The 27,838-nt window shown below is 38.8% G+C and overlaps 1 protein-coding gene across 3 annotated transcripts in view; it reads right to left on the bottom strand.

Moving 5' to 3' along the window:
* The window catches only part of LOC124717016 (hypoxia up-regulated protein 1), a 98,468-nt gene extending 71,654 nt beyond the window's left edge, over positions 1-26,814 (bottom strand). The window contains exons 1-3 of one of the 3 annotated variants that reach the window (XM_047243660.1): positions 26,495-26,814; positions 10,694-10,824; positions 2,186-2,451 (exon numbers count right to left, since the gene is read on the bottom strand). In XM_047243660.1, the coding sequence (XP_047099616.1) occupies positions 2,186-2,451; positions 10,694-10,816 (389 nt within the window). In that variant the 5' untranslated portion in view covers positions 10,817-10,824; positions 26,495-26,814. Of the gene's footprint in view, positions 1-2,185; positions 2,452-10,693; positions 10,825-26,257; positions 26,279-26,494 lie in introns of those variants that run through there. The other 2 variants (XM_047243662.1, XM_047243661.1) reach the window with 2 other exon arrangements.
* Between the last annotated feature and the right edge of the window lie 1,024 nt (positions 26,815-27,838).

The raw sequence follows: 27,838 nt of genomic DNA, 5'->3' as shown, positions 1-27,838 counted from the left end.
AAGAACCACAAAAGTGCCCCACTTGTGACAGGATACTTTCCGGGACTGGACCAGACTCTGAATGTGGCTCTCCAGCAGGGATACGACTTCCTCAAATCCTGCCCTGAAATGAGATCCATCCTTCATGAAATCCTCCCCACTCCGCCAAGAGTGTCTTTCCGCCGTCCACCTAACCTTCGTAACCTGTTAGTTCATCCCTATGAAATCCCCAAACCACCTTCCCTACCCTCTGGCTCCTTTCCTTGTAACCGCCCCCGATGCAAAACCTGTCCCATGCACCCTCCCACCACCACCTACTCCAGTCCTGTAACCCGGAAGGTGTACACGATCAAAGGCAGAGCCACGTGTGAAAGCACCCACGTGATTTACCAACTGACCTGCCTACACTGTGATGCATTCTATGTGGGAATGACCAGCAACAAACTGTCCATTCGCATGAATGGACACAGGCAGACAGTGTTTGTTGATAATGAGGATCACCCTGTGGCTAAACATGCCTTGGTGCACAGCCAGCACATCTTGGCACAGTGTTACACCGTCCGGGTTATCTGGATACTTCCCACCAACACCAACCTATCCGAACTCCGGAGATGGGAACTTGCCCTTCAGTATATCCTCTCTTCTCGTCATCCGCCAGGCCTCAATCTCCGCTAATTTCAAGTTGCCGCCACTCATACCTCACCTGTCTTTCAACAACTTCTTTGCCTCTACACTTCTGCCTCGACTGACATCTCTGCCCAAACTCTTTGTCTTTAAATATGTCTGCTTGTGTCTGTATGTGTGGATGGATATGTGCGTGTGTGCGAGTGTATACCTGTCCTTTTTTCCCCCTAAGGTAAGTCTTTCCGCTCCCGGGATTGGAATGACTCCTTACCCTCTCCCTTAAAACCCACTTCCTTTCGTCTTCCCCTCTCCTTCCCTCTTTCCTGATGAGGCAACAGTTTGTTGCGAAAGCTTGAATTTTGTGTGTATGTTTGTGTTTGTTTGTGTGTCTATCGACCTGCCAGCGCTTTCGTTCGGTAAGTATTGCTTATGCATGTTGGTGAAGGCGGATCGCTCTCCAATTGTACCGCCTCCATTTTTCCGTTTGGTTAACAGGGTGTACCAAAGCTCTCCCGTCCGCACTGATTTTCGACGATGTTATAAGTTGCGCTAGGGACAGCATCTACCTTCTTTCGAAGTGAGCAGGCAACTACGCTGTTATGTGGCGGTTCGTTTCGGCCCATTCAACATCTGTCCTTCAAGTGTAACGAACGAGTAACGGAGTTTATATTTCGTACCTGCCACAGCAAGTTTGTGTTCGTGGGGTCTCTATTCTAATTCGAACGTTTGACTTACGCTATACGTATTCGTTTCGGAATATCGTTTCTACGTCTTCCGTTAACTATACGTGGTTAATATTATGAAGATAATTAATAACATTTGTGAAATACAACTTTGTTTGCGGAAAACATAATGATGTTCAAAGTCGCCAGTTTTTCCACGACAAACGACTTTCAACAACATATATATATAATTTGAATTACAAAAAACAAATACTTAAAAAAGAAGTAACAAGACGCGAGAATCGATCCAGCGACCTTCGGATTACGAATCCGACCGCTTACCGCTGCACCACGACGGTGTAGAAAATAAGTAATCGTACGACGTAGAGAGTATTTCACCGCAACGATTTCTTTTAACTGTCGATTTTCTCGACAACGGCTGAGAAGTGCATCTTGGTGCTTTGCCCCATTATCTGGCCATGAACTTTTATTATGCGCAGTATGAATCGAATCTGAATTTCACAATTGGCGGCCTCCCCTTGTTAGTCTCAATGCCCACTATGAGCGCACCACATTTAGCAAAATCTAAAATGATGAGGTAAATTGGGTGTTCATTTGACATGGGATTGTCCATGAACTAATCAAATTCATATGTAGACTCCATAGACTGGAGGTGTCAGATTTGTACAACCATGTCAATGTGTGGCAAATTTAATGATAACTGCAATACTCAAATTATTCCTAATTTTTATTCTGTCAGGCAAATACTTTTTTTTCCTATTCCAATGGTTACTCTACGTTACACTGGGTGAAACAACTGTGGTCCTGTAGAGTGTTTCCAAATTCTCTTTCATCTGTTAAATTTACAAAAGTATTTCTTTACAGAGGCAGAAACAGAACACTACTTCCCACACAATTACCTGTCATGCCTGAAGACTACCGTGCCCCTATCAGGGTCCGCTTCTATTTTGTAATAGGGAAACCTCTTCTGGAAGAGTTGTACCAAAGGATTGTCCACACTCTTCCCCAGCAAGTCGAGCAGGTAGCTGTAACTGTTCTGGGGGAACCGCACTCCAACCACGAGTGCATCCTCACCAAACGATCGCTCTCCGTCCCGGAAAGCGATAGTTGCAGGTGTTTTCCTCTTCGATTCTTTGTTAAGCACAATTTCCATCGGTACACCAGGCTGGAAGAAAGGCAAGTACAAATTCTGAAACATTTCAAATTACTGATGAAAAAGTATTAGATTTTTCAATTTATTTAAATTTAAATGTGAGAATTGCAGGTGACTTGTAATTGAATGAAACTATTGTTACCAGTCACTGTTTATTTACATCCACAATGTGTAACGAATAGTTAAACCTCCATCATACAGTGGATTTACATGTGTCAGAACAAAATGTGCGTGCACATTCATTCTAACGACTATTGCACGTGTGACTCTTCAAGCTTTCCCAATTATTGCACACTTTGCTGTCAGCATATGCTTGTGAGTGCACTGTGTTTTATTGTTCTAAATGGCATATTTTCTTTGCAACTTAAGTTTTATTTTGGTGTTAGTCTCTCATTTATGTTTATTGCTGTAGTATTATTCTGCAGTAGTGGGCTAAAGCAAAATTCTTTGTTAGAGTACCAGTTCTTATGAGTCAAAATTACAAAACTTGATTCAAAACATATACACCCTCAATAATGGTGTCTGGCAGCAGTTAATTTATTTAATTTCCCAATCAGTTTAACGTGACAGTGTGAGAATGAAATAAAAATTCTTTATTTTTTTCCCCAACAGTAACATTATAAAGTCAATGCGTTTAGTCCAAACACTTCACAGCTTTTAACATCCTCATCAAAATAGGGCTTCAACAACACAACGCAAACATTTTTCTCACTTTCAGTCTCATAATTTAACACAAATATTCATCCACACAGTCACTTCAAATGTGAGAACACAGTAGTAACTGGGAACCATATTCATAAATATTGAGGAGTTTAAAGCAAACAGCGCCATGTGAAGGTCACACAGTTCTATGGCAAGAAATCAAGACAAACCTGACTGTGCATTACTGTCATAGGAAAGAACTTAAACTCTATCCAAGGTGATCACATTTAGCGCAAATAGAAAGTGAGATACATGTAAGCCAAACTCTAGCCAGTGAGGGATCTAATCTAGATGTAGTCCAAGTGCCACAATACAAAAACAGTAGTCATTACTGTCATTACTTTCATTACCAGATGAAACTATTTTAATTAGCCCCGGGCACTTTCACAGTATGACACCCTTTGTTTTAACAGCTCCACCACTTACACAAAATGTGTCAATTCATGCATTTTAAGTCAATGGCTCACCCACATGCAGAGATGTTCCAGAAGAAGTAAATATGAAAGAAAAGCACTTGTATTGAATCAATTTTAAGCAATTCTGAATACTGACTGACTGCTAGAGTCTATGGTAATGTCCTCTGCCACTTGCGCAACTCTTCGTCCATCAGGCCTGTTCACCTGTTTCACTGGCCATACTGTTTGTTGTGGTCTGCAATCGTGCAGTGCACACTTATGTCAAAAGCCTGTTAGTTTTTATTCTGTTATGGCACTGCAAAAATCTGACACATGGTTCATTTTACTAAAATGAATGACGCCATTGCAAAGTGCAAACAAAATGACGCCACTGCAAAGTGCGAACAATGTTTTGAAAGTATGCAGTTTTGTAGCAATCTGGCCAACTTAAACATGTCAGTACTCACCGTACTGTTGTAGAATGAAAACAACAAAGTCGGCAGCAGTGCCTCTGAGCCTTCCAAAATAAACTAAAGGTGTGTATGAACCTACTAAAATTCTCTTTTGATATCTTCCGATACAATGTAGTTATATCTGTGGAGGATTATTTTTAGATCACAAGTCATTATTTTAATTAATTTAATTTCTTTCACTACGTAGCTTCAATTATCAATCACTGTGAGTTTTAAAGTTAGGACTAGGAAGTGTCATCCTTTGAAAAGTACAGTGAAACTTCAACAATATCTTACCGTTGTTGCAACATCTGCCTTAGTAAATGTTTATTTTTAAAATCTGTAACTATAACTCAGAACACCCCCCTCCCCCTCCAATGAACCATGGACCTTGCCGTTGGTGGGGAGGCTTGTATGCCTCAGCAATACAGATGGTCATGCAGTAGGTGCAACCACAACTGGTGGGTATCTGTTGAGAGGCCAGACAAACATGTGGTTCCTGAAGAGAGGCAGCAGCCTTTTCAGTAGTTGCAGGGGCAACAGTCTGGATGATTGACGGATCTGGCCCTGTAACACTAACCAAAACGGCCTTGCTGTTGTGGTACTGCGAACGGCTGAAAGCAAGGGGAAACTCCAGCTGTAATTTTTCCCGAGGGCATGTAGTTTTACTCTAAGGTTAAATGATGATGGTCTCCTCTTGGGTCAAATATTCCGGAGGTATTATAGTCCCCCATTTGGATCTCCGGGCGGGGACTACTCGAGAGGACGTCATAATCAGGAGAAAGAAAACTGGCGTTCTACGGATCGGAGCGTGCAATGTCAGATCCCTTAATCGGGCAGGTAGGCTAGAAAATTTAAAAACGGAAACGGATAGGTTAAAGTTAGATATAGTGGGAATTAGTGAAGTTTGGTGGCAGGAGGAACAAGACTTTTGGTCAGGCGAATGCAGTGTTATAAATACAAAATCAAATAGGGGTAATGCAGGAGTAGGTTTAATAATGAATAAAAAAATAGGAGTGCGGGTAAGCTACTACAAACAGCATAGTGAACGCATTACTGGGCCAAGATAGACACGAAGCCCATGATTACCACAGTAGTACAAGTTTATAATGCCAACTAGCTCTGCAGATGACGAAGAAATTGAAGAAATGTATGACGAGATAAAAGAAATTATTCAGGTAGTGAAGGGAGACGAAAATTTAATAGTCATGGGTGACTGGAATTCAGTAGTAGGAAAAGGGAGAGAAGGAAACGTAGTAGGATTGGGGGGAAGAAATGAAAGAGGAAGCCGCCTGTAGAATTTTGCACAGAGCACAACTTAATCATAGCTAACACTTGGTTCAAGAATCATAAAAGACGGTTGTATACATGGAAGAAGCCTGGAGATACTGACAGGTTTCAAATAGATTATATAATGGTAAGACAGAGATTTAGGAACCAGGTTTTAAATTGTAAGACATTTCCAGGGGCAGATGTGGACTCTGACCACAATCTATTGGTTATGAACTGTAAATTAAAACTGAAGAAACTGCAAAAAGGTGGGAATTTAAGGAGATGGGACCTGGATAAACTGAAAGAACCAGAGGTTGTACGAGTTTCAGGGAGAGCATAAGGGAACAATTGACAGGAATGGGGGAAACAAATACAGTAGAAGAAGAATGGATATCTCTGAGTGATGAAGTAGTGAAGGCAGCAGAGGATCAAGTAGGTGAAAAGACGAGGGATAGTAGAAATCCTTGGGTAACAGGAGAAATATTGAATTTAGTTGATGAAAGGAGAAAATATAAAAATGCAGTAAATGAAGCAGACAGAACGGAATACAAACATCTCAAAAATGAGATCGTCAGGAAGTGCAAAATGGCTAAGCAGGGGTGGCTAGAGGACAAATGTAAGGATATAGAGGCTTATCTCACTAGGGGTAGGATAGATACTGTGTACAGCAAAATTGAAGAGACCTTTGGAAAAAAAGAGAGCCACTTGTATGAATATCAAGAGCTCAGATGGAAACCCAGTTCTAAGCAAAGAAGGGAAAGTAGAAAGGTGGAGGAAGTATATAGAGGGTCTATACAAGGGCGATGTACTTGAGGACAATACTATGGAAATGGAAGAGGATGTAGATGAAGATGAAATGGGAGATACGATACTGCGTGAAGAGTTTGACAGAGCACTGAAAGACCTGAGTCGAAACAAGGCCTCGGAAATAGACAACATTCCATTAGAACTACTGGCGGCCTTGGGAGAGCCAGTCCTGACAACACACTACCATCTGGTGAGCAAGATGTATGAGACAGGCAAAATACCCTCAGACTTCAAGAAGAATATAATAATTCCAACCCCAAAGAAAACAAGTGTTGACAGATGTGAAAATTACCAAACTATCAGTTTAATAAGTCACAGCTGCAAAGTACTAACGCGAATTCTTTACAGACAAATGGAAAAACTGGTAGAAGCCGACCTCGGGGAAGATCAGTTTGGATTCCGTAGAAATGATGGAACACGTGAGGTAATATTGACCTTACGACTTATCTTAGAAGAAAGATTAAGGAAAAGCAAACCTACGTTTCTAGCATATGTAGACTTAGAAAAAGCTTTTGACATTGTTGATGGGAATACTCTCTTTCAAATTCTAAAGGTGGCAAGGGTAAAATACAGGGACCAAAAGGCTTTTTACAATTTGTACAGAAACCAAATGGCAGTTATGAGTCAACGGATATGAAAGGCAAGCAGTGGTTGGGAAGGGAGTGAGACAGGGTTGTAGCCTCTTCCTGATGTTGTTCAATCTGTATATTAAGCAAGCAGTAAAGGAAACAAAAGAAAAATTCGGAGTAGGTATTAAAACCCATGGAGAAGAAATAAAAACTTTGAGGTTCGCTGATGACATTGTAATTCTGTCAGAGACATCAAAGGACTTGGAAGAGCAGTTGAACGGAATGGATAGTGTCTTGGAAGGAGGGTATAAGATGAACAACAACAAAAGCAAAACGAGGATAATGGAATGTAGTCTAAGTCGGATGATGCTAAGGGAATTAGATTAGGAAATAATACACTTAAAGTAGTAAAGGAGTTTTTGTATTTGGGGAGCAAAATAACTGATGATGGTCGAAGTAGAGAGGATATAAAATTTAGACTGGCAGTGGCAAGGAAAGCGTTTCTGAAGAAGAGAAATTTGTTAACATTGAGTACTGATTTAAGTGTCAGGAAGTATTTGTATGGAGTGTAGCTATGTATGGAAGTGAAACATGGACAATAAATAGTTTGGACAAGAAGAGAATAGAAGCTTTCGAAATGTGGTGCTACAGAAGAATGCTGAAGATTAGATGGGTAGATCACATAACTAATGAGAAGGTACTGAATAGAATTGGGGATATGAGGAGTTTGTGGCACAACTTGACAAGAAGGGACCGGTTGGTAGGACATGTTCTGAGGCATCAAGAGATCACAAATTTAGCATTGGCGGGCAGCGTGGAGGGTAAAAATCGTAGAGGGAGATGAAGAGACGAATACACTTAGCAGATTCAGAAGGATGTAGGTTGTAGTAAGTACTGGGAGATGAAGAAAATTGCACAGGATAGAGTAGCATGGAGAGCTCCATCAAATCAGTCTCAGGACTGAAGACCACAACAACAACAACGACAACAACAACTCAGAACAGAAATATGCCGTTTCCTAAATATTGACATCAATTGCTATTATTGGGAAACATTTCAAAATGCTGTTGTTTTTTTAAAAAAAGGATCATCATTTATAAAAAATAAAAGTAATGTGTTTTATTAGACTACATAAAAAAGCAAATAACCTCTCACATACTCCGAATCAGTTCCCCTTAATATTTTTTTTTAACTATCAATACAAGTAGGTATCAATACTTTTAGAGCTCTCATACAAGTAGTATCACAGGATTCTGCTACCACTCATTTGAATCGTTACCAATACTTTGTTGGTATCAGAACATGCCTGGACTCATGTCGCAACTGTTGAGCTGAAACTGATACTGTACACAAAACTGAATGTAAAATGTGATGGGAACAGCCTACAGATACCTTTGCAACATCTATGATCTTTCACACCTTTTATCAATGATAATTGAATCCAATAATATGAAATTTCTCCACTGTAAAGTCAGGTGAATTGGCTTCCTGACATCCTCCACATTGGTTGAAAGACCACATTATCCACTTGGCATAACATAAACGTAAACTCCATGCACAGGACCTGGCGGGCCCCCTCTATACTGACTGTCATGTCATCCTTCACTAACATTTTCACTGGATGCAGTATGGAGGGGCAGTCAGCACATAGCTCACAGCTATGCGGAACAACCCGGCACTTAAGGAAACTAAACGACGCAAAAAAAAAAAAAAAAAAAAAAAAAAAAAAAAAAAAAAAAAAAAAAGGGGTAATGCATTCTGGAAAGATCTTTGATGCGCAGCAACATGTACACTGCATATTAACATATTATGGACGTATAAATACAAATTCCACCAAATATATCTCTGTAGCTTCTGAAGCACTGAAGTCGAGACTACAATGTGCTTTTGTCAGCCAATCATAACTCATGTTACATGATTTTGCCAGCCAATCATGGCAGACATTCAGAACACAGGGCCTGTGATAAGTCAGCCAACAGCAGCACCACTGATAAGTAGCACAGGGAAAGTTAATGGTTTAAATTAATGTACATGCAGTATAGCTACAAGAAAAGCTAAGCTTTCACATATAATATTGCTCATCAAAATTTTTTTGCTTTTTTCACAAGTGTGTCATTAGACAGATTCCTATGAGCATAGCTTAAACTGCAGCAGCTGAATATTTCTACCAAGCAAAATCATAAATTTCACTGCTTTGTACCCAACATTTCATAGTGTATCTGGCTGAATAAATATTCAATCAAGCACTTTATGACAATTACATCCTTCGCAATCATTATTTCATAGTTTGTAATCTATGAAGGAACTAAAATAAATATGAGAAAATAAGAAGGAACTAAAATAAGTATGAGAAAATAAGAAGGAACTAAAATAAGTATGAGAAAATAAGAAGGAACTAAAATAAGTATGAGAAAATAAGAAGGAACTAAAATAAGTATGAGAAAATAAGAAGGAACTAAAATAAATATGAGAAAATAAGAAGGAACTAAAATAAATATGAGAAAATAAGAAGGAACTAAAATAAATATGAGAAAATAACAATGAAGCGTGGGTCTATTTAGCATGTGCTGCTGTTTAGGACATATCAAACACAAATGTGCCAGTAAAATTTTAAATAATGACAAATGGTTGGTCTTCTGGGCCCTCAATTTTTCTAAGTGGCTGATCCCCAGTGTTAAGTTTAGAATGAAAGTAAATGCTCCACGATTCGAGGAATTCATCACACATTCTCACACATAATAGAATTCGCCTTGTGTAAAAGGAAACTTACTTTAAAATTAACATTTTTCAAAACCCATTCGCAATATTTCCCACAACCTGTTAGAAATGTAGACAATTGTGACATCACACTCATGGAAAGCAGTTTTTTGTTACGAACTACTGCATAGTCTTCATCATTTTGCTGTCTGCAGACACTTGTGCACGCAACGTGTTTTGATGATGTAAATGGCGTGTTTCCTTTGGAACAGAGTTTTATTTTGGTGTTATTCTCTGGTTTATGTTTTATTGCTGCAGTTTTATTGCACAACAGAACAGCATTAGTTGTGCATCTCACACATCATAGTGTTCTGATCATTCTTGTGTTAGTCTTGCATTGGGCTGAGAAATTTTAGAATGCCCCCTCTAACAGGAAATTTGCAAGTATGACAGGATCTGTCGAGAGGAAGCAGCAACCGATAAAGGACACTAGCACAGTTGCACCCTTTATTTTGTAGCATTCATTAATGTCTGAAAATACAAAAAGATGATCAGTTTCGAAGTACAGTAAAAACAAGTTTTTACGTTCCCATATTTTGTGTGTTCCTGCTATTTAAGTTCATTTTTTTCGGTCCAAGCAGAAGTCTTGTTAGTCCAAAACAATGCTTCCCCATCATTAACAATTCAGTGTTACAACATTTTTCACATTTTAAGTTTTCTTGGACATTATTACCATTACCTTTAACATTTATTTTCCTACAGGTTTCTGCAAAAAGTATCGTCTTCCTTCTCAAAGTCAGCCTTGGCATGCAGCACAAAATGCAGACTACACACACACACACACACACACACACACACACACACACACACACACAGAGGATGTCCCTGAACAGAAATACCTCCATGAAGGCAACAAGCTGTAGATTGTGTGCCCATTCTCTGTTCACAAAGACTGACAACTTTAGTGTTTTAACCAATACTGTGTCACAAGTTTTATTTACTGAAATTTTATAACGATTATCACTAATAAGTCTCCGAGTACAAAACACACATCTTTTTCATATAGTTTCACGAAAGAGTAGAGCTAATTGCCTTTAGAAAGAAGCAAAAACAATTATTTCAGATTTTTAAATAAGCAAAATTTAATTTTTTTTAAATTAGATATGTTGAACAATATAAAGAGAACAACAGTAATAGTAATACAGTAATTTTTACTTGTCTTGTTTCCTATCTTTCCTGAATTTTACACTTTTCTAAATTAATCTGCTGAAAAGCGTAAAAAGGGGGTTACTTTACTTACTTTGGGAGAGTCACTACATAAAAGAAACCAATAGCATACGACAAGTGTCAGGAAACTTACCGATACAATAGCAATCTTCATCCATTCGGAGCCCAAATCCACACTCATCACAGCTATGCCGTCTGCATGCTGCACTGCATGCAGAAGTGACAGCACAACGGAAATGGCCACCAGCAGCCGCATCACTGGAACTGAAAGGTATTAGTTATCAGATGGGCAGTCTAGTTCAATTTTTAAATGTTTTTAATGTTCCCTCCAACAATCACTGCTGCACGGCCGCTGCAGTTGCAGGTTCGAATCCTGCCTCGGGCATGGATGTGTGTGTTGTCCTTAAGTTAGTTAGGTTTAAGTAGTTCTAAGTTCTAGGGGACTGATGACCTCAGCAGTTGAGTCCCATAGTGCTCAGAGTCATTTGAACCATTTTTTGAACAATCACTAAGAGCCATGATTATGAAGGATGTAACATTTGCACCATTTAGTTTCAAGCATTAAGACGAAATTAAAAAACAGATCTGGTTCAAATGGCTCCGAGGACTATGGGACTTAACTTCTGAGGTCATCAGTCCCCTAGAACTCAGAACCACTTAAACCTAACTAACCTAAGGACATCACAAACATCCATGCCCAAGCCAGGATTAGAACCTGCGACCGTAGCGGTCACGCGGTTCCAGACTGTAGCGCCTAGAACCGCTCGGCCACCCTGGCCAGCAAAACAGATCTGAATACGAGCACTGTGTCAATCTGAAACTAAACAAAGGGACAGGAAGTGTTACGAATATAATTTCCATGTAATGACCCACAACTGCTGCTGCTGCTGCTGCAGCAGAACAAAGAGAGAGAGAGAGAGAGAGAGAGAGAGAGAGAGGAACCACACTCACACAAAAAAATATCGGGAACAACAACAGTACATCAACACACAAAATACTGAAACTTCCTGGCAGATTAAAACTGCTCCCTGGACCAAAACTCTAACTCGAGACCTTTGCCTTTCGCGGGCAAGTGCTCTACCAGCTGAGCTACCCAAGCACGACTCACATCCCATCCTCACAGCTCCAGTTCTGCCAGTACATCTCCTACCTTACAAACTTCACAGAAGTTCTCCTGCGAACCAAGCAGAACTAGCACTCCTCGAAGAAAGGATAATGTGAAGATATGGCTTAGCCACAGCCTGGGGGAGGTTTCCAGAATGAGACTTTCACTCAGCAACGGAGTGTGCTATATGAAACTTCCTGGCAGTTTTGCAAGAGAGCTTCTGTGAAGTTTGGACGGTAGGAGACGAGGTACTGGCTGAACTGGAGCTGTGAGGACAGGGCGTGAGTCATGCTTGGGGTAGCCCAGATGGTAGAGCACTTGCCCGCGAAAGGCAAAAGTCCCGAGCTTGAGTCTCGGTCTGGCACACAGTTTTAACCTACCAGTAAGTTTAATGTCAGTGCACACTCCGCTGCAGAGTGAAAATCTCATTCCGGATACGAAATACTACCAGCAGAATTTAGAAAATGTAACAAATATACTAATGAGCTTGCTTATACTGTCTTTGGCTGTCATCTGGAGGATTTCTGCATAGTACGATATTCTAACCAGATATAATTGGCAAAGAGCACTGAAGTTCAATCGAGGGCAAGTCATTTTGTATTATTGTGGAACACATGAGAGTGAGTCACAGATACGTTACACAAGTTGGGGTGGCAGTCATTCAAACAAAGATATTTTTCACTGCAGTGAGAGATGCTCGTGAAATTTCAATCACCAACATTCTCCTCCAAATACTAAAATATTTTGCTAACTCCCACCTACACAGAGAGAAATGACTGTATTAATAAAATAGGAATTTGATCTCTCAAAAAAAATAAGTTGCTCAGTTTTTCCACAAGTTATTTGAGAGAGTAGAGAAATAGCCCAAGTGGTTTTAGCCCCTCTGCCAAGCATTTGACTGGGAACTGCATAGTTATCATATAGGCCTAAATGTAATGGCCAAAATGTAGCTATAGCACCCAGTTAAATCTGTGAGCTGATGTGATATCAAACTTAAATTTTCATACTTAATTCTCACATGAATGTGGTGGTGGTGGGAGGGGTGGGGAAGTATGATACATTATTTGTGAGTTGCCACGAAAAACTATATGATTTACGACGGCAGTGAGTTGGGATGTCTGGTGTCTTACACCCAAACCTCCAGATGTCAGACACTAAGATTGGTGCGAAACATTGTGTGCCAATAGAGTATCAACCAAAACACCAATTTAGTTTGTGCTGTTGCCCAGCAGAATACGTGTCAATGGTAATTAAAAGGTAACACCAGAACTGTGGAATACAGGACAAAGAGTATCTGTGAACTGCATCTGTCATTATCACCGGCAGGTGAGCTGATAGAGCGCCAGATCATCATACTAGATATTTTTAGTTCGAAGCTCAATTATGGCTTTTTTTAACAGTTTACATGTGAAATTGTTATGTGACAGAACATTTTCCCGACATGTAAAAGAATGATTCATTGTTTTTAGCACTGTTCTTTTAGCAGTATGCTTTCGATTCATTAGTTGGAAGAAGCAAACCTATAGCATACATTTGTATACACAACACCAGACCTACCTATACAAATGTATGCTACAGGTTTTTTACTTTCAACTAGTCAATCTAAAGCAGACTGCCAAAAGAACAGTGCTAAAAACTCCAAAACATTCTTTTACATGTCAGAAAAATGATCTCCCACATAACACTTTCACATGTAAACTGATAAAAGACCGCCCCCAGTGGGTTCCGAAATCTGGAACTTTAGTACAACTATCTGACACTACCAATTCACTCACAGCAGATCTTCACATTCATAGCTCACAGATACAGTTTCGTTATACTCTGTAGTTCTAGTGTTACTTTTAATAATCATCTACGCACTTTCTACTAAATGACAGCACACAACACGAATTAAATCGGTGTTCCGGTTGATACTGTATCAAAACACAGTGTTCGGTACCGATCTGAATGTCTCAACATCTGGAGGTTTGGATGTTAGGAAGTTTCTTCCACCACTCGCCTGAAGGAGAAGAATCTAATTCCATGCTTATGTAATATAGAGAATAGTTGGAACTTCTAATGGAAATATGGACAACTAACTGATGACTAAAGGAGAGAGCATGCAGGTATGCGGTGGGGCGAAGTCTATAAAAGTTCATAAGAACAGCTGCGATAGTGAAATACCTTTACAATTTCACTGTCAAAACTGTGATACAAGAATGAATATCTGGAAAAATACATGGTTTGACCATTCAAAATTATCAGTCCATACCACGGTTCTTGTAGCTCGCTGGATTAGAGAGTACGCCCTGTAAGCAACAGCATCAGAAAGTGAGTTACCTACCAATACCACGTGCAACTATTTCTGGTTTTTCTTAGAAGTCTGTTATGTAATAGTGACGAACAACAGTGTACTGAGTGGTGGACCAAATAAAGTTGTTTAAGTAGACGAGACACACAAAGCAAGAAGGAAAACCCAGAGAGGACGACCTTTAAAAAATGAAATCTAACATATTTGGGTATTCAGTGGTATACAACCTGAGTCCCAGAAGTGCTTTGTGGTAAGAGTGTTCTCCAGAGACGAGGAGGAGGAGGAGGAGGAGGAGGAGTAGGAGGAGGAGTAGTAGTAGTAGTAGTTTAGTGTTTAACGTCTCACTGACAATGAGGTCATTAGAGATGGAGCACAAGGACGGAGAAGGAAATCGGCCGTGCCCTTTCAGAGGAACCATCCTGGCATTTGCCTGAAATGATTTAAGGAAATCACAGAAAACCTAAATCAGGATGGCCATAGACGGGTTTGAACTATCATCCTCCTGAATCAGAGTCCAGTGTGCTAACCACTGCGCCACCTCACTCAGTCAGAGACAAGGTAACTTTAGTTGGTTTGATAAAGTACTTTATACTGCCCAGTAGCAAAGTGATTACGACGGCTCCCAATCCTACAAGACACTAAGACCAGAAGGATTCAACCACGAGTTCATGAACCATTGTATAGAGTCCACGTGTTCTGACGATTGCAGTGTCCACACGCGATATACTGTCTGGGCCAATAAGGCCAGACATAATAAGATGCTGAAAAAACTTCTACTCACACATTTTTCGTACAGTTGCAAGCCATCGACATTGTTGTTATATTACAGTATGTTGTTAATGGTCATAGTGATGGTAATGATACATAGAACCTCACTAAAGAAAATGTATTATCTTAATATTCATGCAGCATGTATCAGGAACAACAGACATTTCCATCAAAAAGTCATTCTCAGCAACCATCTGTCTGTCTGCCCATGTTACTTTCTTTCCTTCTTACTCACTGCAGTTTACACAAGTAAGTGATGTGCCTTTTGAATACATGTTTATTACACTTTCTACACAACATATTTGATTCATTGCCATTGCTTGAAGGACAGAACTTACAGCATGCACGTTTAGTAGAGTTTCTTGTTGATCCTGATTTAGCCCAACCTGCCACTCACCTCAGGGTCTTGGAAGCTCCTGACCATTCTCAAAGAATCTTCCATTCTTGGAAAATGCTTCCTTGATGTAATGTGCTCTGCAACCAGTGACTTTCCAAGTCACTCTCAAAATATTCTCCTTCTAGTCAATTTTCTTGCATTCCAGTTAGGCTCAATCGAAGTCCATAACAAATATGCATTATAAGCAGCAACATCAAGACTATTGTAGAAAACTATCATGGGCCATCTACTGGTTTTTCGTTTGCATATATATGTATCTATTGGAGGATCAAGAGTGTCTACAGCCCCTTTGATTCAATTATAATCTAAAACCACTTTTGGAGAGTGCTCATTAGTACAACACTCTTATTTCTCTTAGGAATATGACTGAGCACTGTAGTGTCATTTGTTAAGTAAATGAAAGAACTAGACACTCCCTGTTTGTCATATTTTGTGGAACCTATGGTTAATTTTTACATAAGATTCTTAACATTGTCAGTTTCCTTTTCAGGAGCAGCTGCCCAAATTGTATGGCAAAGAAATTGTCATGTTACATTCCAACCTTGCAAATCACAGGTAAGATCAGAAACTACTCTCATTCCATAATTTTCTGGAACTGCTCCACTCTTTTCCTGTATAAATTTGGGCTTTCAGTACATATGAAAATTTGCTGTGAAACACAGTCCATATCTTGATCCCATATTTTTCCAGTTTGCTTGGGATGTACTGCTTGAATGAACAGCGGCCTCTAAATGTTACCAGATGTTTGTTGACAGTCAAATTTTCCCCTGGATTATACAGTTTAAGAAGGCCTTCTTTCAACTTCTCCCAGATACTGTGAATTGTGGCGAGTTGATCGGTAGGTCGTCTTTCCTCTCTAGTGGATTTCTTATCAAATCTCAAGACATGTGATTTTTACAGAATGTTTCTAGCGACATAGTTGCTCAAAATATGTTCCGCCCAGTACCCTTATCCTACAAACTTTTTGTAAATTCATGTGAGCGATAAACATCCACAAGGAACAGAAGTCCTAAGTATGCATGAAAAAGAAAATCATCAATGCTTTTCCATTGTTTACCATTAACTCGTTGCCCCTCAATATTTGACTTCTCTATTATTTCATTCTGAAGTGCTGTAGAAAATAATACTTCAAATGAACTTTTTATGCATCACTTATTCTGCTGCTTGCATACCTGGTAACTTCTGGAGTACTACTGAAGACGTTCGGAGCAGGTAGGCAGTCTTGTTGTGCTGGTGGTTGCAATTTTCATTCTATGTTCCCGTTTTTAGAAATAGAAGTCTGCACACTAGTTTGAACAGGCCGTGGACTGTCGTCAATGTCATCAGAACACTCGCTTTCATATGCATTATTGACATGATCTTCAAACTTTGAAAGTGAGCCTTAGACTGTTTATCTAGATGCAAATTTTTCCAACTCAGTTTCAGTCAATGATGTAATCACCATGTCACAATTCAGACTGACCACAAACAATAGAGAACACAAACTGAACAGAAACAATGAACAACTCAAACAGTGGACAAGTCGTAATGACAAGTCCATTCTTGTAAACACAGCACCTTTGTTGACTTTTGAATGTTGATAGTATGTGTGAACAATGAAAGTTATTACTACTATAAAATATGAGACAACCAGTAAGTATTTTGACTTTAGAATAATCATGGTTGGGTCACATTGACCCGAACATAACATATGCAACTCTTAAGGTTTATGACTAGATGACTTAAAATATTTTAAAACTTTTTTAACCACTTACTGCCCTTGCATTTTAAGGCAAAGTCACCAAATTTCATAAAATTATTTTGATATTTAAATAATAAGAAACGAAATTTATAACCATTTTGGGTCATACAGACTAACAGAACAACAGGGTTAAAAGAAGGGCATCCAGGAGAAAGAGACCAACTCTACTTGTTTCACTATCTATATTTCCATAACTTGCAGTTGCAAGGAGAAGTTCATGCATATGACAGTTTATCCATCTTTTTGCATGACATAAGCAGCGGGTACTCACATTATGGCAAAACGGGAATGCTTCCTGTAGCATACACATCAATTAGACTTTTTCATGATAATAATGTTGATGACGAGTGAGACAAGTTATTTCCTTCATAATTAAAAGTATCTCAGTCAATGTTCCTCTTTGTCATTGCCGTAGTGACCGATGTAAACACTGCTTATAACACGTGCCACCAGTTGCAGCGACACGATCAATTTAGAATCGCACATTCAATATCTATTGTTTTGGGACCCCAGCTTTGATAGGCAAACATTCTTGGAAATTACTGTTCTAAGTCTTTTACATTATAAACACAAAAATGAAGTCTTTATGTGAATAATTCCACCGTCATTCAAAATTATTTTCATCAAGCCATTGCTTTTGTCTGTTCAGCTTCACTGAAATTCATTGGCACATGATTGGCTACACAAGTCTATTCCTGACACAACAAAACCAAGTTGACCACTCAATCATATTGACTTTTTAAGCACTTAGGGACAGAGGTCTATGAGAGGGTGTGCCAACCAGAACATTTTCCCTCTAACCTCACAACATACCTTGTGCAGCCAATGGAAGGATAATTATAGTTAAGGATACAGGGTACTTATAAATGGTGGAAAAATCAAAAATTTTTATGACTTTATTAAATTCTATAGTCTTTCCTGATTACACTGATATATACATTATAGGGTTTCAAATGAATATGATCTATAAATTACCTCGTAAATTACTGTGAATATTGGGCATAGTTCATATGATGTGAATTTGAAGTTAGTGTATGCAATGCGTGCAACAGGAAAAGGAAAAAAGGCTGCTCAAACATTTTGTGGTTTGATGGACCTTCCTCCTCCTCCTCCCCCCAGTAGGTTCAGCAAGTACATAAAAATACTTTTACACACCTTGATGGTTATGTCTAAAGCATCTATGAAACATGCAGTAGAAGCAACTGTAAATATTAGTGGTTGGTTGGCGATGGCGGCCAAACATCGAGGTAATCAGCCCCCTGTTCCAAACAGACATACTTGTAAATGGCCTATACAGTAAAAGCGTAACCTCTGCACCCAGAGGGAGGGAACACTAAGGGGTACAGAGCTAAAATGAACACTGCAATAACACAAAATAGAGGACACTTAAAAGGAGCAGAGCAAATAGTTGACTAGAGTAAAACAGACAACAGTGGTTGATGGATCAGGTAAAAGGTCAACCACCCAACTACAAACGAAGAACCTCCAGCTGGAAAGCGTTGAGAGAGGTACCAACACAACTTTTTACCATAAAAGACACTATTTTGGTACCACGTTACAATTAAAAGTCGCTGGAGTGGGTGTACCCTGAGAAATCATGCGAGAGCGCCCACACTAGAGTGAGTGATAAAACCCAGCTGTACTGATAAAACGTAAAACTGAGTCAACTAGAGAGGCATCGTCACCTAGAATTAAAGGAAGGGCAGCTGGTAAATTAAAGGACTGCAAATATTAGTGGAACCAGGGACATTGCTGTTGCACTTGATGGGACATGGCTATGTTAAGGACATCACTCCTTGAATGGTGTTGTGAGTGCTGCTTCTCTGGTGAATGGAAAAGTTGTTGACGTTGAGTGATTATCTAAGTACTTACACACCTGCCATGGTAACACTGAAGGACATACTGAACATCAGTGTTCTAAGAATTATGATTGTTACAGTGGATGTATGGAGTGCGATGGAACTCTACAAATATTTCAGAGGTCAGTGCCCGTTTATAACATTAGATATATGAAGTACCTTTCAATAAAATAAACGAGTTCAATGTTTATGGTGATACCTTGCTAACAAAACTGGAGTGTTGTGGACATGTGCAAAAGAGAATGGGGTGCTAGACTGAGGAAGCTACAAATAGAAATGAAAGGAAAATTGCTATCTGATGGAAAATCTCCGTCTGGCCTAGGCAGACTGACAGAAACTGAATTAGACCTCCTTCAGAGTTATTATGGACTGGCCATTAGACGAACTGCACCTCTGAATGATGTTACAGCAATGAGAAAAGCTGTATGGGCCACCTACTTTCATAAGTTGTCCACAGATGAAAACCCCGTTCACAGACTTTGCACTAAAGGAGCAGATTCTTGGTGTGGTTACCAAAAAGCAAAAGAAAGTGGTCAACCATACCATCATAAGCATTCTCTTCCTGAGCCTGTTATGAATGAAATAAAACCAATTTTTAGAGACCTGAGTGACCCTGTTGTGCTTAGTAAATGTCTGCATGAGGGCACTCCGAATACAAATGAAATTTTCAACCATTGCATATGGGAAAGATTACTCAAGAATGTTTTTGTAGGACTAAATACATTAAAAGTCTGCGTACTAGATGCAGTGATATGTTTCAATGATGGAGTGATAGGAAGGTAGGAAGTTCTGAGAAATTTAGGCATAAAATGTGGCTCTCGTATGGAAGATCAATTGCTTGCGTGTGAGACAACAGGTGCATGAAGCTGGAAGATTTGCTCTTCAAGTTACAAAGAAGCAAGAAGTGCTAAAAGGAATGCCAAGAGGAAGCTTGACGATTAAGAAATGCTGCAGGATGAAGACTACCTTCAGGAATGTTCTGAGGCACAGTTTAATCGGACTCTTATCTTCCACGGCCGGAAATATCATGTCCATTACAATTATCCGGGCTGTTATGCTGTGGTCGGTTGATGAATTCTGTGGTGATTCCCAACGTTTCGTCTCCGACTGCGGGAGACATCTTCAAGGGGGTCCGTAGCTCGATGGAAGGTCCAACACACACACTGGCATGAATTCTGTGGTGATTCCCAACATTTCGTCTCCGACTGCGGGAGACATCTTCAAGGGGGTCCGTAGCTTGATGGAAGGCCCAACACACACACTGGCGAGCCAGTGTGTGTGTGTTGGACCTTCCATCAAGCTACGGACCCCCTTGAAGATGTCTCCCGCAGTCGGAGACGAAACGTTGGGAATCACCACAGAATTCATCAACAGACCACGGCATAACAGCCCGGATAATTATAATGGACACTCTTATCTTCATTCACAATTTCCCCACAAGTTGTATTTTTCAGAATTCACATACAAATGTTTCCTGAAGATTATAAAGCATTGCTCTAATTTTTTCTATAACTTGCAATAGTCCATACTCATGTAGTAGACCTAACCTTTATTGCAGAATCAACTATATTATAGGAAAATAACATTTTATTATGAAAAAAAATTATAAAAATTAAAATGTAAGACGTGATTTTTTTATCCTTGTAATATACATAAAAGGTGGAATTAAATAGGTCTATTACTTCAGCCACCATGCCATGCATATCTGGTAAAAATTTGGTCTCCTTCAAATGTATAACATTTGATTAAATGGTACCTCAATTTGAGGAAGCATTTTGGAAAAAAATGCATCTATTTCTAATTTTTTTAATAAACCTAAGCAGGTTCAAAAATATTCAAAATACTTCTAATTTGTTTCGAAAGTGTGCTGCAGCATTACCAGATATCAACCAAAAAATCTGAAAAACATATACAGAAATTAACAGTGCCTGAAAGAAATAGGTGATTTTTACATAACATTGAGCTGGGAAAGTACCCTGTATCCTTAAAGATTGATGATAAAAGAGGTTGTCCTGACAACCAGAATTTGAATCATTTGATGTTCATTGCAGATTATTTACACTAGATCATAAAAGTCTGCCTTATAGATGCCACCACGGCTTCCATACAACCCCCACATACACACTCCCCTCCCACCCACTTTCTTGAAATGTGTCGTAGTGACAATATGAGCATGAGGGCTACGTTAGTTTGGAACGAGCTAGTTCCATTGTGATTTAGCAATGCTACTGAATGTGATGCAATGAGAAAAAGTTCTATTTTTAGTTATCCCAAAATTACCCCTGCTACTATAATTAAGAGTCCAAGTAGTAGTGTCCGCAGAATTAGGAAATTATTTTAATGGTTATACCAAACACTGTACAAACATTCAGAAGTTTTGGCACTGCACTTCTGAATACACTATGGATTCTGTGGTAATATTTACAGTATGATTTGAAACAATTCAACTCCACTGTGCAACCCTCTCAGAAGGCACTTCCAACACACTACTGGTACACTGCATTACCTTCCGATCACAAATGGCGATGAAAGTTGGCTACATTGCTCTGCCAAACAAGTGAATAATGGCTCCATCCTGACCCTGACTCTTACCCAAGAGAGGTTTCACCATTGATCAACTTCAGAATTACAGGCACCTGCAAACTACGGCAAATGGAGGTGATTGTAAATAACTAGACATTTTCTTTGTCACACAGACTTGTCTATATGGCTTCACAGAAATTGAAACTCTAACAATAGATCAAAACTCACAGCATCCTGAAGTTTTGCAAATAAAATATAGGTTAGAAACATCAGTCTTCACACTTTCATACTGTGTCAGTCAGTATCTTGGGTACCGTTTCATAGGTCTTAATTTAAATTAACATACAGAAAGTCCCTACAAAGAAATCCAAGAGATAATTTTTCACAGATTTGTTTAGTCAACCGAAGAGTGCCACAAAAACATTGAAAATTTTTGAGGCAATGATTGTATAGGTACATAGTTGTGTGTCACATACAGGCTTAGTGTTTACATGACTGTATAACCCAATAAGAGTCAAAACTCTTTACAAACATTGCAGAAAAAATTTTGTTGCACAGAGGTCTGTTGACAGTCATTCTGCCCACATATTACATGCAAAAGGAATTGGAAGGTAGAATGTTGTATGGCACAAAATATATGCTCTTCCACACTAAAAGGTGGCTTGTCCATATGATGTAAATGAATGCAACTATGCTGCAAGAGAAGACACTACTAAATATAATGTATTAGGGTGAAGTGGGGTAAGTGTAACCACGTTTTGGCATAGTTCAACTTTGACACCAAATTGCCAACTTGTTACTGAAGATATAATTGTTTTCAAAATTTTGTGTTGTGAGGTTACACTTGCCCCATGGTTCGGGGCAAGTGTAACCCCGCATTGTTGTACCCATACAGAGAATTGTAAAAGAGACTTGGGGTAAGTGACCTGATTACCCAATTTTTACTGAATTTGAGGATTTTTAAATTATTAAAATATCTTAAATTTTACTCAAGATATGAACTTTTTTGCACACGCCTCTGGGTGTATTATGAAATACACAGAAAATGTTAGCTAAACTAAAAAATAAGTGTTAGCCTAAACCATAAAACACTGAAACAGAATGCATCATAGATGATTTATTTTTGTTTTAGGCCAGTAATTATTATTTTAAATTCTACAAAAGTAATATTTTTTTCTTTAGTAGGCAATTTAACAAAAATAATAAAATATCTAGTCTCAAGAGAAAAGAAAAATTCACTTTATAAGTTCACTTTCTATTATTTTTCATGGTAATTGAACTAAAGTTGTTGGCAATTTGTGTTTAATGCTAAACTGCCCTAATTCAACTTATTATATTCACACTTAGGCCCTAACTATTATTTAGTCACTGACTGTTGTATAAATCAAATGTAACACCAAATATCAGGTCTCCCTTGTGACCCAAAGTAGGCTAAGGCAGCACTGAAATGACATCAGAGGATGGAACTTCCATCTCATCTCTTCTATCAGGCCAGTAGAATGTGGTGCCATGCTTTGCCTTATTTTTGCATCTGAGGAAAATCACTTCTGGATCTCCTAAATCACTCATTTTGGTAACTTGGCCAATAAAATGAACTTTCTTACATTTTGTTGCAAAAGTTACCAGAACATAGTTTTCAACTGTAATTTTATCTTTGGCTTCAAAAAAGTTTGCCGCCTCTTCTTCTTCTTCTTCTTCTTCTTCTTCACAGTTAATCATTTCTTTCCTGAGATCGTCTAGTGTTATGGTCCCATTTTCTTCATCACTACTTATTAAAGATAGGCCTCCTTCAGTTTCACTTTCTTCACTTGTTGATTCAACTTCCAGTCTTTTTTTCTTGTTACCCATATGAGCAATCAGGGATTTTTTTTTTCCACAATATTCTGAGATGCCATTTCGCATAAAGTAACAGCACTTTGTTTGGAAGATTTACTTTTCATTACCAAGCCCTTTTTTATGCCAATAATGCTATTTTGTTTTGATTTCTCCTTATTATTCTTGTTTCCTTTAAAATCTTTTCTTTATAGATGGCATCTTGAAAAGTGATAACTTCAGCTCCTGATGCAATCCTTTTTTCTTTGTTTTACCGGTGGGACTACACTGTCGGACTGTTTCCAATAATAAGTTCCAGAACATAACGAAACATTGGTTAGCTCGGGAATGATTGAGAAAGAACTCTGATACTGTGAGAACTGCAGGGCTCAGTAGACGTAGGCCTATAAAATTCTGGAGGTTGTTCAGCTGGAAGCTTCCCAAAAATCTGAGTACTTTCTGTTAAGAGATGTAGGTTCCACACAGTCTATGGCTGCATTATCGTGAGCTGGCAATGGATTTGTTTCTGCCAAAGATTTGGTATAAGCCACATATCTTTTATATGCCTCCGGATCATATTTAGTTTTATCAATTACTTCTCTACTGTAAGGGAATATTCCTGCTTTTTAAAAACCACTTCTCAACAATTCAGGTGGTGTTTCATTCCACACAGCAGTGAGGAGATTGGAAAAGTCACGTTTGCTAATTTTTCCCCTTGATGATGTCTCTGGTGACAAGTTAACTTTTGGTCCCAAGTAGATTTCACACTCTTAAACACTGCTACATCCTTTGGCTGCAGGATGAATTATCATGCTCAACATTGTTGTCAGTCAAACAATGCTTCACATACTGTACTGTAATTGAAATGGTGGCATTCTTTACAGTTCTGTGTCATATTTCATAAAAGGAAATTTGATTTAAAAATATAATAGACTTAAATAAAAAATAAAATATATCTCACACAAACTCAGTAGACCTACAAATCCAGCACATCAGGTATTCTGGTATCCATATGTACAGGAAGGCCAGTTTAGTTGATCTAGTGTGATGGCAAAAACAACGTTATGGCTTAAATAAATAAATACGTTCTGGTAAGTTTGTTTGGGGCAAGTGTAACTCCCTCTGGTTACACTTGCCCCAGCCGATTGGTTACACTTGCCCCACATGGGAAAAAGTTGGGGTAAGTGTAACCATGCCTGGCATATCAAGAGCCTTATCAGTAGAGTAAAACGAAACTCATATTTGAAATTATCATGCAAAGGTTAGTTTGTAACCAAAAAATTGTGCAGTTATCTTTAAAACTGCAGAAATGACAGACCACCAAATTCTTAGCATGTCACTCTCGCAGAGTGAAAATGTAGACGTCAATTCAAGTCCAAAAATTAATTACCAATTTATGCCAGATTTGACAACTTATGGTTAAATATAACAAAGAAATGAGTAAATTAACATGTGTGATAGGTCAGAGATAAAAATACAGCTTCTTTAAGGCACCATAAGCCGTGGTTACACTAACCCCATGGTTACACTTACGCCACTTCACCCTACTTACCCTGCGCAATGAACTGATAGCACCAAAAACGTTTTAAGCAGCAGTAATTAAATATAAAATGGCAGTGTTCAGAAATGATATTAAGTGGAAGAGCTGAGAAGATCCATGATGCAATAGCACTGTGGCATGTGATGTCATACATAAGCAAACAAACAGAACTGAACAGTGAAAAGCCTATGTTAAATTTTAGAATGTAGATTGTGCCACCAAACTGATCTTTAGCATAACCCAAGGTCTAGGTGACTGTTTGCAAATTGGCGAACTGATATTGAAGGCTTCAATATAAAATTAGTACTCAAACCAAGGAAACCTACAGAAATATTTTACATGAAAATTACTGTGAAGTATGGCTCTTTTAACCTCAAGACAAAAACTTTGCAACAGGAGTTGCGATTGGCTCATGAAACACATGCGAAAATGTTACACACCAGCTCTGAGGGCATTTTAGTGAGGACATGTAGCAGGTGCCACCTCTTGCAAAACACTACATGGTAAACCAAGATTTTGGGTCTAGTGCAGCAGGGGATACAACCCGTCGGCTTTGGACAATGACGTCACAAGTCGCCAGAGAGCAGTTTACCATTTTCGCTTTTGCTGTTATGTTTCAGTTTCGTTTTTTTACTGATTGCTTAATAAAGTGGATCTGTTTATTCTATCTCGTGAGATTTTTTTTTAAAAAGCCAAAAAACACTTATCAGTCACTGAAGGGAGCTACAACACTAAGAAGAATCGCTTCTCGATTGGCCACTTGTGACGTCATTGTCCAAAGCCGACGGGTTGTATCCCCTGCTACACTAGTCCCAAGATTTTTGGCAAGTTCCACTCAAAGGTAGAGTGTACTTTAAGAAGTGAATGGGACTGGTCATCCATTTCTGGTCTAACGACAAGTATAAAACTTTTTTTTTTTATGACTGGCATAGATTTTTGTAGCAAATGACAAATACAAGAATTTTCATTTCATGATGGTTACCATCAACCCAACAGCAGGAATGTAGTTAACAGAATATTTTTAAACAACTGTGCAGTTATCAGTTATGCAGCCGTAATGGACCTTTTATATAATAGCACAAACTTCATAGCAAACTTTGCTTTCAACACTATCAAAAAATTTTGCACATCACACATTAACTTTACTGAAGATACTGCAACTGCGAAATGTGGAAAAAGTATAAAGTTACAATAAAACATTCAGTTATACAAATGTTTTATTGACACGCTTGACAAACTGAATTTTTCAAATACGGATAAAAGCCTGAATTTGCTGTTCATGAAAGTAACCCTGGCCATTGTCACAGAAACATTGTCAGTTCTGTTCTTACTCTTATTGTGTGATGAAATTTTAAATATGCGATTACCCGTTCCTAGTAAAGAACCTTCAGACTTTTGACGTCTTAATGGAAGCACAGTACTCAACAATTACAGCAGTTCTAAAATAAAAAAATATTTTAGCTGCAAATATTTTACGACAATAAGTTTCCCTCCCTATACGAAAATTTGAAAGCAGTATTTCAGTAAACAAAATAGTTCAACTTTCAAACATCTATTTCAATCAGTACAGAGGCTTTATTTCTGGAGGGCGCAACACGACAACCACAATACACGACTCCCAACAATCGCCTTAGTTTAATATGAAAGGGGTTCTGTTAGTACCTGTCACTCAAACAGTAGGAAGTTGTAAGAACATGACATTTCAAATGAATTTCTCAAAATAACCAGTTACATGAAAAGCAGTTAGGATTCACATTCAGTACTCATTAGTTGTACAAATTACAGCACAGTTTCAGTCTAATTTACTACAAAATTCTTAAACATAAGGCCTTTAAATTCTAAACAGACGACACACTTGACATCTGCATGGTCTGCAGCAGCATGGTGAACATAACATACCTAGATCTTTAATTACTCAAGCAAACGAAGAACCACTGCGACGAAAGACACTAAAACTAATTTTCGCAAGTACTATTAATCTAAACACATTTCACTTTGCTTTACACACGCTTCTCTACCATTATGCGGAGCGTTTCTATTACGCCAACCAAAGACTAAAGACCACGTTGCCGGTGTGTTGCTTTGTGATTGGTTACAGAAAGAGATACGACAGCGTGTTGCCTCAAATGAGCAGCTACGTGTTCCAGCTGTATGTGGTTACACACCTCTCATCTACATGACCTAACCATACTCTCTTTACCATAGTTTTCCCATGTATGAAGGTAAAATGAAGAACAATAGCATCTGCGATAAAAATTGCAATGTCATCGCTGCATGTGAGACTTTTTTTTTTTTTTTTACAAAACGAGTACTCAGCCACAAATTTAAAATTGTTATCATCTGAATGCCACCTAGTTTCAAGTGTAGCGCACGAACACGAGTTTCTATATACCTGAAAATGTTTCACTTTTTATGAAAAACTGCCATCTTCAGATCAATGTGCTGCACTACTATCTTAGCCACGTTGCGGACAACGAATTTCAGTGTTCGTCTTCACAAGTTCTTGTGCAGTTCCAGCCGTGGACGCTATTTCCACATTTCTCACATTCCGCTACTAGGGACAGATCGGAATGTTTGATATCCATCCTAATACGGAGTCGCGGTAATTTTCAGTCAAACATCCAAGCAGACTGGAAGTGGGACAGATGGAATCCCAATTGGGAATATTTGGAAGAAGGTTTACAGTTCCAGCGCTCTGCATCTATGATCTGGAAACCACTGTAAAATGATTGATACAGAGGACAGCTTATTGCACCACTTATTGGGGCTTTTCCCCGTTCTCTCAACTTACAGAGCGCAGGAACAATGACGCTTATATGTCTCATTGCGCTCTGTAATTTGTCTAATCTTGTCTTCGCGACCCCTAAATGAACCAAATGTAGGGGTTGTAATACATTCCTATATTTACCACTCAAAGGTGGTTCTGCAAACCTGTAAGTGGATTTTCCTGTGATAGTTCGCATCTGTCTTCAAATACCTAGCACTCAGCTCTTTCAGCATCTTCGTGACCCTCTCTCACAGTTCAAGAAAACCTGTGACCATTTTTGCTGCCCTTTTTTTGTATCCATTCGACACTCCCTGCTTGTCCTATTTTGTATGGGTATTCGCTTGACAACCAAGCAAAACCTCATGTCCTTCGTCAGAGTCGGTGGATTACAACATCTCGAAAAAATACAAAAAATGGAATTATTGCAAGTGAAAATACATTAATATGATGATAATGTTTACGAATATTTACTGAAA

This window comes from Schistocerca piceifrons, chromosome 9, assembly GCF_021461385.2.
Source record: "Schistocerca piceifrons isolate TAMUIC-IGC-003096 chromosome 9, iqSchPice1.1, whole genome shotgun sequence".
NCBI classification, from domain to species: domain Eukaryota; kingdom Metazoa; phylum Arthropoda; class Insecta; order Orthoptera; family Acrididae; genus Schistocerca; species Schistocerca piceifrons.
This window is presented reverse-complemented; position numbering and strand designations above follow the sequence as displayed.